We start from the raw sequence: 20,040 nt of genomic DNA on the forward strand, positions 1-20,040 counted from the left end.
TTCTCCATCGGAGGTCATATGATCATGATCGAAAAAAAGTGTGAAGGATCTTCTTTCTTCTGCTTGTCGCTGAGTAGAGCGTTCCACCCAAGTCTACCGCTTGGTCGTTGATAAACAGAACTCATCCTGTTTTTTCGCCGATGCCTGCAAAAAATTCTTCCCAAATCTTCACCTAGAAATGATCACGCGATCAACCTTACTCTTCTGCTGGCATAAAGTCGTATGTGTATGCATTCAATCGACACCATGCTATTGATGACATGTCGACCATGCGGTTGGCTTGAGTTGAACTCCGAATCGCAACATGGGTTTACAAATTCAACCCATGCAGTGTTTAACTGCAATATATAACACGAAAAAGGCCACCAAATCGGCCGAAACGTCGGTTAATCCACCAATAAATCGTCATTCAGACTGAGAAAGCCGAGAATACATGTATATTTATAAAACACATATTGAATGTTTGCTCCTTACATCTCGATCCATAAAACGATTTTTGGTTTCGGTTTTTACCGTACCATACACGCCTACTGCGATCGTTCACGTTGCGAAAACGAATATGAGACAACGACCTAGGACAAAATCATGCGAGTACATTCAATTCCTTCACACATTCGTTTTCGCTTTGAAATGAAGAGCTCCATTGGTATCTTCGATATTGAAATTAGTGCTGGGGAGAAAGTAGTACAGTTATGACATTTATATGTATCGGTTCGATTCCGTTCATGAATGAGCTGATAACGGATAACGGTGCTAATATTTTTCGTATTGACCAGATTGTTGTTGGTTTTTATGAACTTTGCTTTAATTTCATTTGTAATCATTAAAATGAGAATCGAAAATTACTGAATGTGAATAAAAACGAGATTGAATATTTGGATTGTTATAGGAAAACGAAGGTTTCTATTTCTATTACTCGTTTTCGTAGAATCTAAAGAAAATGACCATTGAATTTCATCGTTTACTGAATAGATATGCAAATTTTGGGACTGAGCCTGATTTGATAATTAAGTAATAATTAATGAATTAAGGATTCCATGAGAAACCGGCCGACCGCAAAATATGACCATCACCGATTCGAACGTAACTTGTAAATGCTGTTGTGTTCGGTTTATGAATCTCCATGATTTTCTCAGGGGATTGCAATATTTCGATACAAGAGCAAACAAAAAAAAATATCTAAGAACGAGTTACAGGATTTGAATATTTCTGTATGAAAAAATATACACTGAAAAAATGTGTCGTTTTTCATAAAAACTAAAATTTATGTTTTACATTCCAATTGCAAAAAAACTTTCTTTTAATTTTTTATATTTTGTCAACAAAAACCTAAAGAGAAAAGAATCATCTTGAATGTGATTACATGGTGGAGAACTTATCGGTAAAAAATTGGCAACGATCATTTTATACATATTTTATAAATTTCATACTAATTGACATACAAAACTATAATTTTATTACAGAATATGACTCTATATATCATTTCAAATTGAAATGCATTTAATAAAAATCTTCCAAAATACGATTGCGAGATATTTAGAATTTTGCTCTAACAAAAACAATTAATTCATGTAATTGAGTCCTTTTTGAAAGTTATTCACATTTCCCTATCATAAAATGTCAACAATCTAATGTTTTTTGTTTCAAGGCATAAAAGAAACTTTTGACATATTTTTATAATTTATACTATTTTCAGTCAAAAATAGAATTTTCTTTTTGAATTAGAACCAAATTCCGGGCCATTTCAAATTAAAATTCTCATAAAAAAATTGCTCAAATGAACTACTAGTTCTCGAGCTATTATAAATTTGGTTTAATAACTCAATCATTTTATTATATTACGACCTTTTCATAAATTATTCTCGCGTCTCCAACAACAACAATAGGTGTGGTATTAAACCCCAATTTGAAACATCGCATAGCGTAAAATGTCTTTCTGCTACCCTCCCCTTTTTGTCTTGAACTAAGAATGAATTTCCAGTTATGGATTTTTGAATATAATTGGGGATTTAAAAGAATAGAGCCTAATTATTCTTGGATGACTTAAACATATGCTCGAAAATGTTGAATCTAATGTTTATTATCTTCAAAATTGCAACTTAATTTGGAGCATTTTTAAAATAACTGACCATACCATTTCCTCAAAATGATATGCTTGTTACGAGAATGCAGTTACTTCACGATGAGCTTTTATATTTTTAGTAATCGCTCTAGAATCAATATTGATCTACATCTGTTAATTACCAGATTGCAATTAATGATAATAAATTATTCACATCTTATTGCTTCGGTCCGAATGCGATCACAGCCTATAAGAATTTTAATAAACTAATAAATTTATTATTTCAGTCATCCGCCGGATCGTATAGCGTTCAAAATATCGAGCTACACAGCTGCTTCGTCCATTTGGCAACACTGCAACTGTTACACATTTTCTCCCTGCCGAAGAACCATTAAAATTTTATTTGCATCTTCGTCAAGGGCTAGAAGGGAGAGGTCGTAAAATTAGATTGACGAAACACATGCCACTTTGAGTGGGGCTAAACCGTAAAAACTTAATGATTGTTTTCATGCTATATTTTCAAAAGCACAATAACGTTCGAGGGAAAGTTAGCTGCCGTCCATTAAAGATTAATACTTACTGCTTGCTTTTTCTCCCAGGTCTTCATCGCTGATTTGTACTTCTCGAACTCGTGGCACCAGTCGGAGTAAATCTTCTGATAGTCGTTGCTTTTGTTCGGCGGCGTGCATCTAAGAGAAAAATTAAGAAAAAATTCCGCGAAAGTTAGTTCTAATTGTCCACGCCATCCTCCCCCGGTCACATTCAAAAATTACCTATGCGCATCCACCGTTATATTATAACTGCAGAGCAGTGACCCCCCGAGATGACAATCGTACCGGCCGCCGTCAGCTTCGTTAACCGAAATCACAACCAGTCCACGTTCCGTGGTCTCAATGTACTTTGTCGGGTTGTACTTGATCTCGTAGCGTCCCTTCTCCTTCGAGTGGTGATACCAGGTAACCGACTGGTCCTTCAGTATCTCCGGTACTTTGACGAAGCACCCCAAGTGAACGCTCTGCCCGTAGGTGACGATGATTTTCTTCTTCAGCACGCTGGTATCGCAGATGTCGTACGTCTCGTTGCCGACGTCCTGTTTGACAAAAAACGGAATAGTTGAAATTGGACACCTTCGAATCTATTCGTTCTAGATAACCAACCTGAAGCAATCCCAGCTCGTACGGTTTGCACGTGCTTGTATCCTTGTCCCAGCCACAGTACGGATCCTTAACGCACCGGTAGCAACTGTCGTACCGTCGATTGCACATGGCCAGATCGACCTGCTTGACGCGATAGTCGGTCGCCACGTACAGTGACTTACGCGACTGGCTGATCTCCATCACCTGGATGGCTTCGTTCTGAGCGATTTCGAAAATATCCAACAACTTGGACTTGGATTCGCCGTTGGACAGATAATGGACGATTTTGTAGATGCGACCCATATTGGTGCCGATATAGTAAACCGTGTACTCTTGGTTAAGGATGTCAATCTTGATTCTGGAAAAAAAGAACATCAAATTTAAATGAAATTAAAACCATTTGCATATCAAATCATTCGCATTTAATTGGCTTCAAAATTCTACGGAATCGGAATGCAATTTTGGCAAAACTCAATTACGCATCTGCTCGCTAATTACGATCAAACAGAGAGAGAGAGAGAGAGACTGGACGAAAGGTGCGACATCTCATCACTAAGCTCCAGCATGGAGTAATCAATTTTAACCACACTGACCTAATTGGCAGCTGGCAGTGGCACTTCCATATGTGGCAATCAATTCGAAAGGGTTTTTTTTTCGACATTTCCCCCACATCCCCCAAATCAACCACGGAAATCCGCAATCATTGTTAATGCGCCGCAGTCATTTGCTTGAGCCAGAAATATTTCAGGCATTTTGCCACCATCGGAAGCCATCAGCTAGTTATCGGCCGGCCGTGCGTTGTCGGTCAGCTTCATCAATTTGTGGTTGATCAGCGAACGGACACTGTTGCACTAGCTGCAGCAGTGCACATATAAACATACATACATACACGTACGTACGAGCACACAGTCATACATGGACACGTTTTCAAATCTCACCTGGTGCAGAAACCGAGCCTAATGAAGCGACTAATTGAATGCAGTCGAGTCGGGGTCGAGTTCGATTGATTAATTAATGTCTAGTTCTGTTTTGCATCGAATAGTGAAGAGTTTTTTTCCTCTCTGTGTGGGGGTTAATTTATCGATCGATATGAGCTCGGATGCGTTGCAGCTATTATTATTTTAGGCATTAGTTGAAGGCGGCTTTTAGCGGATGAATATTCATTGATATGAATGTATAATACTTTACTAAATAATAAATTAGGCAAACAAAGGTTTATCGGAAATTCAATTCGAGGAAATTCATGAATTTAGAAAAAAATCTTTTTTAGAGAAATTGAAAGTTGAACAGTATTGCAAAAGATGGCGCAAATAAGGAGTGTTGCAGCTTTAGCACTTTAGATCGCTTAGAACATCCCCGAAGGGAATGTTTCAGCTCTCTTTGATATTTCTGCAAAAGATTGCTTACAGCCTCCCTGAATGAAATATTTCAGCTTCTTCTCGCACGGTTTATATGCGAGGTATGTTGAGAGATCATTGGACTTTCCCTACAGTGGAGATACTTATCAGTATTCCTTTCATTAGAGCTATACACAAGCTCTTGGCCACAACGAATTTTATTGAGAAGCTGTGTTATCGAATTGTTGGCAATCATCACAGTTCTTAACCCGCGGTACAAAAAGACGAACAGGGAGATAAAGTTTGTCAAAAAAGGGTTAATTAGGCAAAGCAGAACGGGAGAGTGTAACCCGGTGTGAGCTTGATGCTCAATGTAACCGTTTAGTCCAATTTTCGGTTTATTTCTCAGAACAGCCAACCCCAGCCAGCCATGCAAATGTATAAAAATCCAACTCGAATCGTTGATAACACCGTTGATCTCAACGTCACGTACGAGTATGATAAAGCAGTGGCGGTGCAAGGTTTTATGCCGCTCGGGGCAGATAGTTTGATTTGCCGCCTCTTTTATTGCAAATGTGCGAGTACGATTATTTCTCACCTTTTCATATGTGACATATTGGCCGAATGCTAATTGGCCGAAGGCAGTTTAGCTGAATGAGTAATTAGGCCGAATGCTATAATATTATCTGATTAACCATAATAGAGAAATTCATGGATACGCACTAATCTAATTTTTGTCATAAATTAAATACTGATTAATTATTCTTGTATTAACAATATTTGTAGTTATTCAATTATCTGTCGATTATCTCCTTCTTTTTAACATGGACTGTTCTTTCTGTATACTTCTATAATATACACAATATATATCTACATATATCTACAAGAAAATTGATCAATTATGAAAATAGAACTCAATAATAGACGACATATCAGCAAAGTTGTGGAGATCGCTTTCTCGAATATTTTTGCGAAATACACTAAATTTCTTGTTGAAAAAAGTTAAAGCTCGTTATATTTTTGATTTTTAAATGTCTTTTCAAATATGAGTCCGATAATTTTGAAATTTTCGATGTAGTTCTTATAGTCGTAAAATATTTAACTTTTATCATCACATATTTTTTTCTTATTACGAGTATTTTTAAAAAGATGTGGACCTTCTTTGAAAAACAATACTTCTTTCAACTATTACTAAATATATTTTTTCCAAATGTATATTGGAATTTCTGGCATTACAAGTCGAGATTTTTGGACTTCTGTAAAGTTGTTCGTAAAAACAAGATCTTCAACATTTCTTGTATCTTGTTTTGATACCTTCAAAAAAGGTAACAAATATCACACTTTACGAAGGATTTATCACTATTTCACCAAAGCGAAGACCGTAGAAGGTCTGGGGAAAGCACCGTGAAACGGTTTAACCTGAATAGATCTAAATACATCTTCAAAAAACACAGGAAAATAAATTCCATAAGTCAAAGATGTATGCATGTATCTTAGATTGTTTTGTTGTCGTATAACAAATATATTTCACGATATATTTTTGTTTTTTATTTCATTAACCGGGGTGAGATTTTTCTGAGCACAACGGATAATAAAATCTGGACTTTGCTTAGTCAGCTGCATTTTTCAGCTCAAAAAATGATTTTAGAGTTGCTAATAAAGTTTTTAAAGAACTCAAAGTAGTTTGAGTTGTTTTATATTTTGTTCCTTTTCTGTAATGCAATAGTATACAATCCATTTTAGGTTCTGATCGTGACAATATCTTGATCTAGGAGTTTTGACATGGTTCAACGGAATAACAGACACTTCATATTTCGTTTTGGTATGTCATTGATAATTACCAAAAATATGAATTGTTTGCGAATTATATCTTTCTTTCTTGCAATATGAACTATTCAAATCAGAAAACAGATTATTAAATATATTATTCTAGGAAAATTTGTTGTTTGCTGTTCAGTGATATTCATTAAAGCGATTCAACGTATTCCAAATAACCGAAATATATAAATAAATGTTTGACATTCGTCCGGCCAATTAACATTCGTCCCAATGGCTCTTTGGGTCCTTAGGCCAAACGACCCTTTCGGTTAAATAACATTCTGCTGAACGATTTTCGGCTAAATGGTATATTTGGCCTAAATAACAATGGCATTCGGCCAAACGGATTCCGGCCAATTGACCTGAAATTGATGAAAATATTAGAATGAAAAATTAGAATGCATAATATGATTTTTTATTATTTTTCTATTAATTATGCGTTGCGTTGCGTAAGCACGGTATACTTCGTAGATTGCAGACTGATGACTCTCATTTCCAGCCGGACTACTTGAGGAGCATTGTTTGAGAATAACAATTGATCCAGTCCAAGCGAGAGTTTCGCCTGAAAGCCACCATTGCGGGCCACGACCATCTTTACCGTAACTTGGGATGAGAAAGGAAGTATTGACTGTTGATGTGGTACTTACTTAACGGAAGGCCCCGACTCAGTGACACTCCCATAAGTACCACGGATTGGGTAGTGGGTGGGTTATTAGTCAGTATTCGCTTCAAGCAAGCGATGCGACTGAGACTATATTTTCGTGCATGTTTGAATAGTTTATTGACTGTAGGATACGTAAATCTTCTAGGCGTTTAAACTCTGGCTAATCGTTTATCGAGATTGTTTCATCGAAAACAACTTGAACTCCGGACAGTCGGCTGTCGGGAGTGTTGTCGACAATGTAAAATGGACCGTAAACAATGAGTTTAAAAGTGGTATTGTGGAACATTCATAAATTATGTCACGTAAAGATTACCCAATACTAACTAACTCTCTGTCATATTGCTACGTTATTTTTTCCTCCTAATACGAATCAAATTCTTTTAGTTTTTCCTTCATTTTGTAGTAGCACTTTTATGCCGCTACCCGCAAAAATATTAATGTTCTATGGAATTTCCTATATACATGGCGCAATCGTGCGTAAAATGGCTGATTGCGTCAAAGCACATGACGTGCTCCCCTCCCATTTATGTCACTATTAGTCATATTTCTAATAGCGTGGAAGAATTTATATATGGTCCTTATTGGTATAATCTTAAGCATATTGAGATCCCGTAACTTTAAATTTTCCACCTCGTTCGAGTAAACGTTCCGATATCACAATGAAGACGCGAAACCCAAAACGTTACCAAAACGATATTAACATCATGCACGAATCAAACACCTCCCGTTTCCAAATAGTACGTACTTATTCTTAGCTCAGTATAATTGACTGATGAGTTAATGGACTAAAAGTAAAGCATTAAATATGACCATAAAACATTTGTTCCTCGTGCTGAAAAGATTGCCGCTAATTGGTAATTGGATTTGAATTGATGTCAATTCTCCACCTTCATACATAATTCAAAAGTCATTCACTCAGACAAGACCATGCGTATTTCCCGCCCGCATTAAAGACCCAGTGGATTCGTTTACTAGTTGGTCAAATAAACACTAAACAAACAAATAAATTAGTTTTCTTAGTCTAAACAAATGTCAGCTCGATTGGCATCAACTGGCGGATACGTGTTCTCCTGCAATGCCGTCAAATGAAAGTACATTTAAAATTACATGCGACAAAATATGTACAATTCATAACAAAATGAAGATTTGCTTATTTGCATTTAAAAAAAGATCGGAAAAAATTAGTTGCATAATCCAGGTGGTTCATTCTCAAAGATAGCACTGCTTATGAATCACTGTATAAAAATTGGTGAGAAGGGACGCGGACGAAAATAGCTGACCACCGCCTTATTTTTTATTATTTATGTATTATAAAAATTTTAAATTGTATTTTTTTGCCTTTGTTGCAGACAGAATTGATACTCTTTCCCTCAGCGTGGTTATTGAACAAATAAATTTGAAAGTGGCATTATGCACATATTTTCAGCTAACTGAACCATCTCACAAATGCAATTTTCCGCGTATTTTGATGAAAATTCTTAAAGTTACATAAAAAAGAATTATTAGAATTTGCACTGAATTAAAATATCTTAGTAAAGGGCGAACACGAAATTATTGCGACACATTCAACAGGGCATAACTTTTTTACCATTGGGTAAAAATCAACCAAATTTTGCACACTTTTTCATTGATGTGTATTGTTTACATGCTGTCAAACTCGAAGTCGTGTTTTTCGATTCAACGAAAATGGAGGTGAACCACCGCAAGTCGAGAGAACTAATTCTTTCCAAACACCTGGAATTTCCTGACCTGTCGAACCGGCAGTTGGGAAAATGTTGAACATTCACCATTCAACCGTCTCCAGAGTGTTGAAGCGGTTCCAGGAGCGGTTGACGTTGGACCACGGCATAGGAACTGGAAGAAAACCGGGACCGGAGAACAAAAAGACGGAGGGAAAGGTGAAGCGGATGATTAAAGCAAATCTCAACGTCTCAAGCCGTGATTTGGCTAAAAAGATCGGCATGTCGCAGAGCTATGTCCAGAATGCAAAGAAGAGAGCTGGACTACATACATACAAGGTACAGAACTTCCCAAACCGCGATGAGCGGCAACAATCGACGGCTAAAACTCGGGCACGGAAGCTCTACGAGAAGATTCTGACAAAATATGGCTGCTGTCTGATGGACGACGAAACGTATATAAAAGCCGATTTTAAGCAAATTCCGGGGTTGGAGTTTTTCACCGGCAAGAGCAAGTTATATGTGGACGACAAATTTAAGAAGAAGAAAATGTCGAAGTTCGCCTCCAAATATCTCATTTGGCAGGCCATCTGCTCTTGCGGACTGAGGAGTGAGCCTTTCATGACAAAGGGCACAGTAAATGATGAGATCTACAAATCTGAGTGCCTCGAGAAGCGCCTTTTGCCGTTCTTGCAGCAGCACGACGAAGCTCTGCTATTTTGGCCAGATTTGGCATCATGCCACTATTCTAAAAGTGTCCTGGAGTGGTATGAGGTCAATTCTGTCCATTTTGTTCCAAAGGTCATGAATCCGCCAAACTGTCCGGAGCTAGGCCCGGTGGAGCAGTACTGGGCAATGATGAAGCGGGAACTTCGGAAGCGCAAGAAGACAGTCAAAGACGAGAAGGACATGTTAAGAAAATGGAAAAAAAACTGAGAAACTGGTACCGGATGACACTGTAAAGACTTTGATGGAGGGCATCAAGCGAAAATGCGTTGAATTTTACACTCAAGGGTGCATCGGTTAACTTTTCTTTTGAAGTAAATATATGTATAAAACTACCCTAAAATTTTGGTTTGATTTTAAACATTATAAGAAAATTGGCATGACATTTTCGGTGTCGCAATAATTTCGTGTTCGTCCTTTAGCGAGTAAAGAAAGTATAGGAAAATTAAAAGGCGGCATTTTAATAGCTTTTTTTATCAATTATGAATCAACAGAGTAAACCGTATTCCAAATCATATCAGTCCTGACGGCAGAAATGCACATTAATTGCCGCGTGCAACTTGGCAACTCCGACTCCGATTTGTTCATTGATTTCAAATCAACGTATGACACAACACAAACGATCGAGATCAGCTATGGCAGATAATGCACGAGTACGGTTTTCCGGATAAGCAAACACGATTAGTCACAGCGACGATGCATCGGGTGATGTGCGTTGTTCGAGTATCAGGGACACTCTCGAACCCCTTTGAATCTCGAAGAGGGTTACTGCAAGGTGATGATCTATCTTGTGCCTGCTGTTCAACGTTGCGTTAGAAGGTGTAATAAGTAGAGTGGGGATCAGGAATCAGAATATATTGGCTCAAATGGCACGTTCCCCGTACATAGTCGGGGATTTGTGCCTTTATAAGTAGAGTGGGGATAGACACGAGTGGCACGAGCTTCGCCGACGACATTGACATAATGGAACGGAACTTTGAGGCGCTGTCGGAAACGTACATCAGACAGAAAGTTGGAGCCAGCAGGGTTGGACTTGCCATCAACGTTTCGAAGACAAAATACATGAGAGGAAGAGGTTCTAAAGACGACAATGTGAACCTCCCATCCCGAGTTCGAGATGGTCAACGAATTCGTGTATTTGGGCTCACTGGTAACCGCCGACAATGATAGAGAGAAATTCAGAGACGGATCTTAGCGGGAAATCGTGCCTACTTTGGACTCCGGAGCAAGTTCCGGTCGAACAAAATTCGCCGCCGCACGAAGTTGATTATCTACAAGACGCTGATTAGACCGGTCGTCCTCTATGGCCACGAGACCTGGACTATGCTCGTAGCGGACCAACGCGCCCTTGGAGTTTTCGAACGAAAGGCGTACCATCAATGGTGGCGTGCAGATGGAAGACGGAACGTGGCGCAGGCGAATGAACATCAGCTGCTGGAAGAACTATCCATCGCGCATGCCGCAAAAATAGGACGTTTGCCGTGGGCTGCGCACGTCGCAAGAATGTCAGACGACGACCCGACGGTGAAGATGGGTCTTGAGGGCGACCCTACAGGAATAAGAAGACGGGGCGTACAGCGAGCATGGTGGATCGACCAGATAGAGGACGACCTGCGGATTGGACCCTCATAAATTATTTATCACAAATCAATAGGGCCGCCTTAAGACCACTCGGGGCCCCTGGGCACTAATGAACGAAGGGGCCCCTATAGTAGAAAAGAATTCTTCGAACTTCATGATGCGTTTAAGGCTATTTTCGTAAACAATGCGCTCGGCTATGTATAACTTTGTATACATGTGCAACATCTATTGTATATGCTAATCTATCTGCGAATCTACTGCTAAAGTATAAGACTTTTTGATAAGTCTCTCAGAACGACGTAGAGTAATCACAGTTAGTTGAAAAACAGTTTAACGTGTAATGTTCATATTTTGTAAAATTTGGTAAAAAATCTTTTGAAATTTTGAGACATTTGGTGAGTTTTCTTTCTATAAATCAGTATTGCTAGAAAATTTAGTTAAGCAAACTTTAGAAAATTCAGCATCGCATATATTCTAAATCGTCTCATCGCAAACTTAGAAACGACTCAGGACAGTGAACGCCACAGTTTCGAGTGTGACTGATATTTACCGCCAGAGATAGATTTGATATCGTTGAAAAATACAAACAATAATTCGATATTGGTCAGGATTTTTTGGTCTGGTAAGCAATCTACAGTTGCGGCAAACGAGGTCAGATTTATGTCACAACCGGGATTATGAACCAGGGCACATACTACAAAGAACGCCTTCACAAACGTCGACTACCTCTTCTGGACAAGACTATGGGTTTCAGGTTTTTTGGCCTGATTCGACGTCGCGTTAACGCCATTTTGAAATCCAAGATGGTGACTTCCGGTTATCTCAAAATAGTGAAAATCATCATCAATATGGATGTCGTTTGAAAAGGGGTGGTTAGCAGACATCAACAATTGTGGACCACACACCACAAAATTGTGGAAATCATTATCAATGTAGATGGTATTTGAAAGGGGGTGGTCAGTAGACAATGGAAATTGATGATTAGCACCATTTTGAAATGCAAGATGACGACTTCTGGCTATCGCAAAATATTGAGAACAGCCATGAATTTGGATCTCATTTAACAAGGGGTGGTTAGCAGACATCAACAATTCATGATTGCCGCCATAGTGATTACCATCATCAATATGAATGTCATTTGAAAAGGAGTGGTAAGTATACATCGGAAATTGACGATTAGCGCATTCCTAGATTGCGATTTCCGGTTACCACAAAATAGTCAGAACCATCATCAATATTCCATATTGATAATGGTTCGTTCTACTTTGTGGTAACCGGAAGTCGTCTTCGTGGATTTCAATATGGTGCTAATCGTCAATTTCCAATGTCTACTGAATACTCTCTTTCAAATGACATCCAGATTGATGATTGATGATCAATAAACAATTTCCGCTAGCTACTGACCTATACGGATCCTATATCTCACGATTTCTATCGCATCGAATGTTTTTTAAGGAATTTCATTTTAATTTAAAGTTAGATTTAGCCGACGGTTCTAAATAAGTATGCGTATTGTATTGAAGAATATAACTTGAACGTATTCTTGTACACCTTTTTAGTCGAATTGATACTGCCATCCCGAGCAGAGTCTGATAACAAATTGAGAACTAAACTTGATGTTGTGATGTAGTAGGGAATGATTGCTCAGGTTGTTATCATTTTGGTCGTTTTAACGGTTAAAAGATCAAAATCGAAAGCAGACAAATTGCACTATGACATCAAACAGAAAACTATTTATGCTATCAGTGAAAGCAAATTGAAAACTCATTGAGATGGTGAAATATTTCATTGATAACAAAATAAGTAATCAATTTGATGTTTGTCAAAGCAATAGAAACAAACATTTTTTTCTAAAAATGTAAGCACATCAAAATGAGATCAAAATATGATGTCATATCTGAAAAAGTTTAAACTGATATCAAAATAAGATTTCAATTTGATGCTTGATATCAAAATATGTTGACTATTTGCTGTAATTTTGATGTTGGACTTTGCATGGGATTCTAGCATATGCTTGGTTTGAAACCAAGAAATGCTAAATAAATACCCAACAACATTACCCTATAAGCTTTATCATGAGCCTGGCTTCAATTGCTTAGTTAGGAAATCAAAAGCAGAGTATCTCCGAACCTGCTGACAACATATTATTGACTATTACCACCAATATTAAATGGTAGCTAATCATGAATCGCCTTAGAAGATCTTGAATTTTTTCCAAGAAAAAATACTCAAATATGGTATTTTCGGGATTCTCGATACTCGTAATAACAAAACATTCCCAATAACCAAAAACGAATTTTCGGAAGTCGGGAAATGCGGAAATCACGGTATTCTCATTTTTTGAGTGGTTGGCACAAATGGTTGATTGAAAATTGAGGCACTCGATTCGAGCTTTTTTGCGCTTTAAACCGAGTATTTTGCCATTCCCAGTTTATTTTTGTTAATAAACTACTTCTTAGGAACAAAACAGTCATATTGATATTAAATTACAGGTACCAAAAATCGATAATAAGCGGCCCTTACACGTTAAATATTTTTGTCAATACCAGTATTGACGATATTGTTACAATATTTCAGTCCCGTTTGAAATCCACATCGTCAATACAACTTTTTTCCATTACACGTACAATACTTTTGTCAATACTCTCTAGTATTGACAAAAATATTGAACGTGTAAGGGCCGCTATAGACCAAAAAATATATTAAATAATGCGGTATCCTCCGGAACATGGTCAAAGTATGCTCATTATCCTATTATGTTTTCTACTTTCTCCAGCAAACACACATTTTCTATCATTCATTAACGCCATGGCGACCGTGACAGGACACGAACCGGCATACCAAACATAAAGCGGTCCTTACTCGAAACGATACTATCGTCAATGAGAAGACATTTGATGGGATATGGGAAAAAAGTGGATAAACTAATTGTACACAAAGGGGATTGCAGTATGGAAGAAATGCCAACAAAATGTCAATAAAAGAACAAATTGATTAAACGAATTACCATAACCGAAGTTCTACAGATTATTTTGCTAATCGTAAGTATGCAATTGAAAGAAAATTGCTCTACCTTTTAACCTTACTAGTTTTCCAAAATTTCTTTTAATCAAGAGTTACAGCTGTTAATAAGCAACATGACCATGGTTTAACTAATTAGATCGCATGATTCTCCATTTGATGGATGCCCATTAAAAAGAGGTAACCCCTCGGCACTGGTGTACCTACCAACCAACCTACCAACCAACAAAACTACAACCGAAATAAACTATACTCACTTGTCCACAACCAGCTTGGTGAAGACCAGATCCCGCTTGTAGAATACCGGATTGTTATGCTCGTGGTTAACGGCCTTGTCCATTAGCGGGTGCGACCGAATAAAGTTCAGCACCGAATCCGGCAGCGTGGAGGTATCGTTGACGCACGTCCCCGGCCGGGGATCCGGAATCTTCGAGTTCAGCACCGGAAGCCAGGCGGAGTTGGACGTCGCTTGTTCCTTGAATTTGCCTGGCAGCGATGGTAATCAAAGGCAGATCCGAGGGGAAAAGAAGAAAATAAATCACAATTTAGGTACGCACTCTGTATGTTAGGCATCGGCGCCGCGCAATGGATGTGTGCGTGTGTATGGATGAGGTATGCTTCGAGATTGCTTCCTGTGTCGTGCTCCGTACCGTGGCATAAATCAAAAGCGATAAAGTGTGAAAAAATGCCACGAGCCGGTGGCGGAAATATTTCATTCTTTTTCCTGACGGCAAAAGTAGCTTGGCACGCAATTTAAATTAATTTGCGGCAGACTTACCGTCATGCGATAAGTCGCCGAAATGTTGCTCCATAAGCAAAATCTCATTTTGATGGAACTGCCTGGAAGGAACGCAGGGCACGGCACTCGCAACCATACAAAACCAAAACATAAATCTAACCGAACGATTGTCGCTGAATCCTTACCTGCGAAGGCAGCGTGCACCTCCCCAATGTCGAAACTGCAGACCGCCGATCCGACCAACCCGTTGGTGCTGGTGGTGAACGTGGCGAAGAATTTGCTCTTATCCGTTGGCAGTTGATACACATCCTGGATTTCGTTGAAATAGAACGGAAACTCGCCGGAGATGCTGCAGTTGATCCGTGCTTTCAGATAGGTAGCCCAGTTCTGGTTAAGGATGTTCTTTCCGCCGGTGTCCTTCTTGCAGACTCGTGCGATCCGAGAGTAGACCGCCTTGCCGCAATTGATGTACTCGACGGCGGTTTCCCGGAAGAAAAAGTACACGTACTCGCCGATGTCGAACGTGCCTACGAAGTTTGGTTCTGGAAAGAAAAGTTACAGCGACGTTAGTAAATGATTGCATGTGCACCACCGTTCTACAAAGAACCGTTATTATAGATATGAATGGGAGTTGGGTTGGGTAGACAGACAATGAATTGCATTGATCAATCACCCATTTTATTACTGTAGGGCGCGTAGCATCCTTCATACTTGCATACTAACTGGAAAAATAGCAATCATGACAAGATGCACATGATGCAAATTGTTGCGATGGTAGATTTCTGCCATCACTCAGCACAAGCTCTTCCCAATAATAGAGATGTGCGTCGATGTTTCTTGTTTCAATTAAACCCTTAAAGCATTCACCCACAACCGCTGATATGTGCTTGATTGCGAACCAAAGGCAAACAAACAACGTCCCGTCCGAGACGGCGGCACTGGCGGCTGCCTGTCGTCGTCCACTATTGCCTAGGCAGCTGAAATATACATCAACAAAGGAACCGATCCCTGGGAACATTGATTAAAACCATACGGATGCAAATTATTATTTATCTGCCGCCGCCGCCGCTGCCGTTTTCAGCCAACATCATCTTGCAGCATCATCTTTTGTGTCGAGTGACTTCAAATGGCTCAAAGTTGTCCACACAGAGTATACCGAGACTCCAGACGGCTCCGCGTCTAATGATGGAGCTAATTGAAAAAAAATATATATATGAACGGTAGATTGAAAAGAATTCCACTTCGTATACTCGTCTCGTAGAAAGGAGAGAACTCCGCCCTTTGGGGTAAGCACAATGCCTTCCTTTCACGCTGGAGACGGGGGATTGTCATTCTGTGGTGAGACTAGCTTTGAAAAATTGCTGTGTTATTCAAAGTATGGCGAATATTGCTTACTGACAAACCTATCACGATGAATATTAAGTATCCTGATTGTTCTTACTATCATTTTGCTATGGGATACTCTGTCACTAATTTGCATGGGTCCTGGTCGTAGTTATAATTACACTGAATCGTAGAAAGTTGGACTAGTTAAATACAGGTTAGAGCTTTGCTTGGTTATTTATGCTTCACCTTAGAATTGTTTTAAGATTTATGTTTACAATACATTTACAAACTAACTACTTGTAGTGATATGAATTGAAAATTCCACTACCCGGAAGGTGGAGGTGGAAGGACCACTTTGACAAGTAGTAAAGCACGAATAGAATAAGAACTAAATATTATGCAAAAGCTATGAATCCAACCAAGCGGTAAGTAATCCATTGCATGCTAGGGTTAATCTGTGTGTGTAAGAAGAAATGCCCTCTTAGGGGCGAGTATAGCGTAAATAGATTGCCTTGTACGCAGATCACCTTGGTTCGATTCCCAACTCCGAACATAGGGTTAGAAATTTTTCTAAAGACATTTCTCTTACCCGAAAAGAGAGTCGAATGACCCTAAAACATAAAATCTAAACCCTTTAAACAAAATAAAAAAAAGAAATACCTTCGTAATGAATGGATGGCATCATGTGTTCTAGTTTCATAAAATGTCATAAACTCGTGTAATTACTCTCCAACATTAACGATATTCAATACCATCAGAAAGGTTATTTCCCGTGAACTAAATGTTTAGCCTGCGACATGCAGCCGGTGGACATACAATCTGTTTGTGGGTATCAAGACAGGATATGGGTCTGTGAACAAAATCGAACGGTGGCAGAAAACGCTTCAATATGGCTTTTCGACGATTCATATATTTGAAGCCGGACGCGCTTTCTAAAAAATAATCTGTCAAACGATGCAGCCAGCATCGCACCGTGAACTGGAAGACCTCAGAGATTAAGTTACTTTGATTTTTTTTTAATAATGATGATCTTTATTCCTTTATCGTTTCTTCGACAGGCAAACTAGATTGCTTGCTGCGAATATTTTACGCAGCACTGTCCTTATCTACGTTCCCACAAGAGCAGTTGAAATTGATGGAGTAATAGCCAAAACGGAGCTGATATGCGAAGATCTACTATAGAATGTCGATGGGACTTTCAATAATCCCATGCTTTAATCAGTGAAAATTCAGGGTTTCCAGCAATTGCGTTTAGCAAAGATCGCCGAGTATAAGAAAAATCACTCGAAATTAGACTGATTGAGAATATCAGTCTCGTTTCGGGTGATCTTCGCTGGGACAAATTCTGTCCCTTTAGACCATGTTCGTCTACCTGCTCTTATTTTTGTACCGCGTACCATGAACTGCCTACGTTGCAAACAATTCGGTAAACGGTGAAGGAACGGTGCGGAAAATGCGTAGATAATTATGAGGATGATTCTTGTAGTAGGCTTAGGGTTCTTACTGTGGAAAGACCCCACATGATTTCTTCCACGTAAAAAATACGCGAAGAAAACTGATGTGTTCCGGGGAACGCGCCAAGCACTCTTTTGTTGAAATGGTAAAGAGAGTGGTACCACCCATCACGTATTCTTATTCAATGTACGTACATCTTCTTTTGTGCCTATGAGCTTTCGGAATAGGAAAAACATTACCTGAGCTACCTCGTAGAGGTCCCAGAGTGTTCCTTGATGGATAACTAACTATAATAACTCAAGAAAAAGCTGTTTCAAAACTGAAGCAAGTAATCTCGAAAAATTTAGAAACAAGCAGAAATTTCCAGTGCTTCCAGGTGCATACGGTTTTTGGTAGCCTCTATTCTCGACGTCGCGAATCAAGCTCAGATGGAACGAATACCGAGTAGTGTGACAGTGCATGGCGCCGGCTCGCCGACGGATTAAAGAGAGAAACATCGATAAGCATTGAGCGGGAACATTCTCCTAGCGATACCGTAAACAAAACACGTTTTTAGATGGTTGAGTTTTCACTTACTCTCTTATCGTGGTAAAATAAATCCTCAGAGCTAGGCGAGTCGAATTTGTATTTCTGAAGAATCTGCCTGATTATGAATAAAGACGTTTGTAGAATTAATTCAACAAGTTTCTTTGGGGCTACACCTGATTGAAGACAAATGAAGATCATTGCCATCCAAAAACCAGGAAAATCAACCTCCGATCACAGCTCGCATCGGTCGATTAAAATACTGACCAGTATCCAGTAGTTGGATCTTGTCGCGTCTCGACAATTGTGTCGGAACAAACGACTTTTTGTCAGATGCATGGCTTGGTAAATTGACTTCCGCCGCTTACGTTACATAATTAATACCCTTGGGATTATCGATACTTTGCCCACAAACTATCACGGAAGCTCCTGAATGCTTTATTTAAAAATCATACCAAATGACCTTGGTTTGGGTTCCTTCGCATTGATCCATTCCGGGCGGACATTTTAGCTTTCGAATTAGAAGGTGATATTTATTAAAGACCAATTAGCTTCAATTAATATTGGCTGGAGCCAGCAGGAATTCCGGTTCGGTTTCCAAACTGGACCTATTGGATTTTTTGTCAAGCAGTCTCCCAAAACCATGACCGCTGAAGCACCTTTCTAGCAGTAAGCTACTTTTTTTTCAAATAATTCACAAAAGTTTGGCGTGGGACCTTCTACAAAGCTGATAAAAGTGCCTGCTCTTTTCTCAGAACCATAGCAGGTATTGACAATTACACACGGTATGCTGATTCTAGTGAATCCAAACGCGACCATATCTGAATACCAAATGACGTACATGCAAAACGTACAAGAGCTCGCTGATTCAGTGTAACTGGTGATGCGTTACAGTGGGGTTTCTAATACCGAAAACAAATCCTCTGGAGTGGAAACGCTTCTGATTTTACTGCTTACCAACTGTGAGCGAAAAACTCCTTAAATGGCTCGTAAATAACGAGCGTTTTAAACGAACATTTTAACTGCAAGACTTTATCAAAAAATCAGCGAAGAATATTGCAAACTCTACCGCTCGTTTTCTTAGTTTCATAGCAAGGTAAATGGGACAGGCCGCAATCAAGGGCAGTGAAGCAGAGCACCTCGTTAAATGTGTAGTCAAAAATGTGAAAGAAGCTAGAACGATTAATCGAGTAAACAAGTTCTTCCACTTCATTAGTCTGTTTTTGCTACCCTTCTAATATTTTGCTTTTCCACTACTAATGCATATCAAAAATAATATCTTTTACTGAATCTCTTTGCATCTTTTCTTTTCTTTATTCGGAATGTAATTTTCCCTTATATTACCGTATCTCAAATTAGATTCATACTAACGCTCACTAACATAATCAATTGTAAATTCTGTCGCATACACTCACAATATCTCTCATTCAAAGCGTACAAAAGCTCGCGGCCTTCGCGATAACACAAACCTGGTCACAAACGCGAATATGCAATTGCAATCGTCCACACATACTTACGTCTGCGATCTCGCTAATATCAAAACACCTCGGTAATTAAGTGATCGTTTAGCACCTATACATTTACAAATGCGGTCTCAAGCATTAACCCACCGCTCGCGCGATCATGAATCGGTCCCATCCGGAAGTCTCAACCCTCGGTCCTAGCAGCTTAGCCCAATGCCTTCAGGTGGACAAACAAAAAAAAATAACTAGGCAACAGGTTCCAAGACGACTGGAACGGGAACATCACTGATATGGGAGAATTCTCTTCTAGTATCTGAAACGTATACTGAAAAATATCCATCAGACTCAAGGTCCGCTCAATCATTCGAGAACACACGCAAATATGTGACTGGCCAAACGGTTATAAAATTAAATTTATCCATGCGAAGTTACATACACACTAGCAAACGCGATAAACACGTTAACATACGCTTGCTTGAGCTTCCTCCACGCACCCCGGTGATTGAGT

At 39.1% G+C, this 20,040-nt stretch overlaps 1 protein-coding gene across 2 annotated transcripts in view; it reads right to left on the reverse strand.

Moving 5' to 3' along the window:
- The window catches only part of LOC131693140 (semaphorin-2A), a 326,263-nt gene that overhangs the window by 9,420 nt on the left and 296,803 nt on the right, over window positions 1–20,040 (reverse strand). For both annotated transcript variants that reach the window (XM_058980723.1, XM_058980722.1), the window contains exons 9-13: window positions 14,949–15,305; window positions 14,282–14,510; window positions 3,220–3,556; window positions 2,836–3,152; window positions 2,643–2,751 (exon numbers count right to left, since the gene is read on the reverse strand). In XM_058980723.1, coding sequence (XP_058836706.1) covers window positions 2,643–2,751; window positions 2,836–3,152; window positions 3,220–3,556; window positions 14,282–14,510; window positions 14,949–15,305 — 1,349 coding nt within the window. The remainder of the gene's footprint in view (window positions 1–2,642; window positions 2,752–2,835; window positions 3,153–3,219; window positions 3,557–14,281; window positions 14,511–14,948; window positions 15,306–20,040) is intronic.

This window comes from Topomyia yanbarensis, chromosome 3, assembly GCF_030247195.1.
Source record: "Topomyia yanbarensis strain Yona2022 chromosome 3, ASM3024719v1, whole genome shotgun sequence".
NCBI lineage: Eukaryota > Metazoa > Arthropoda > Insecta > Diptera > Culicidae > Topomyia > Topomyia yanbarensis.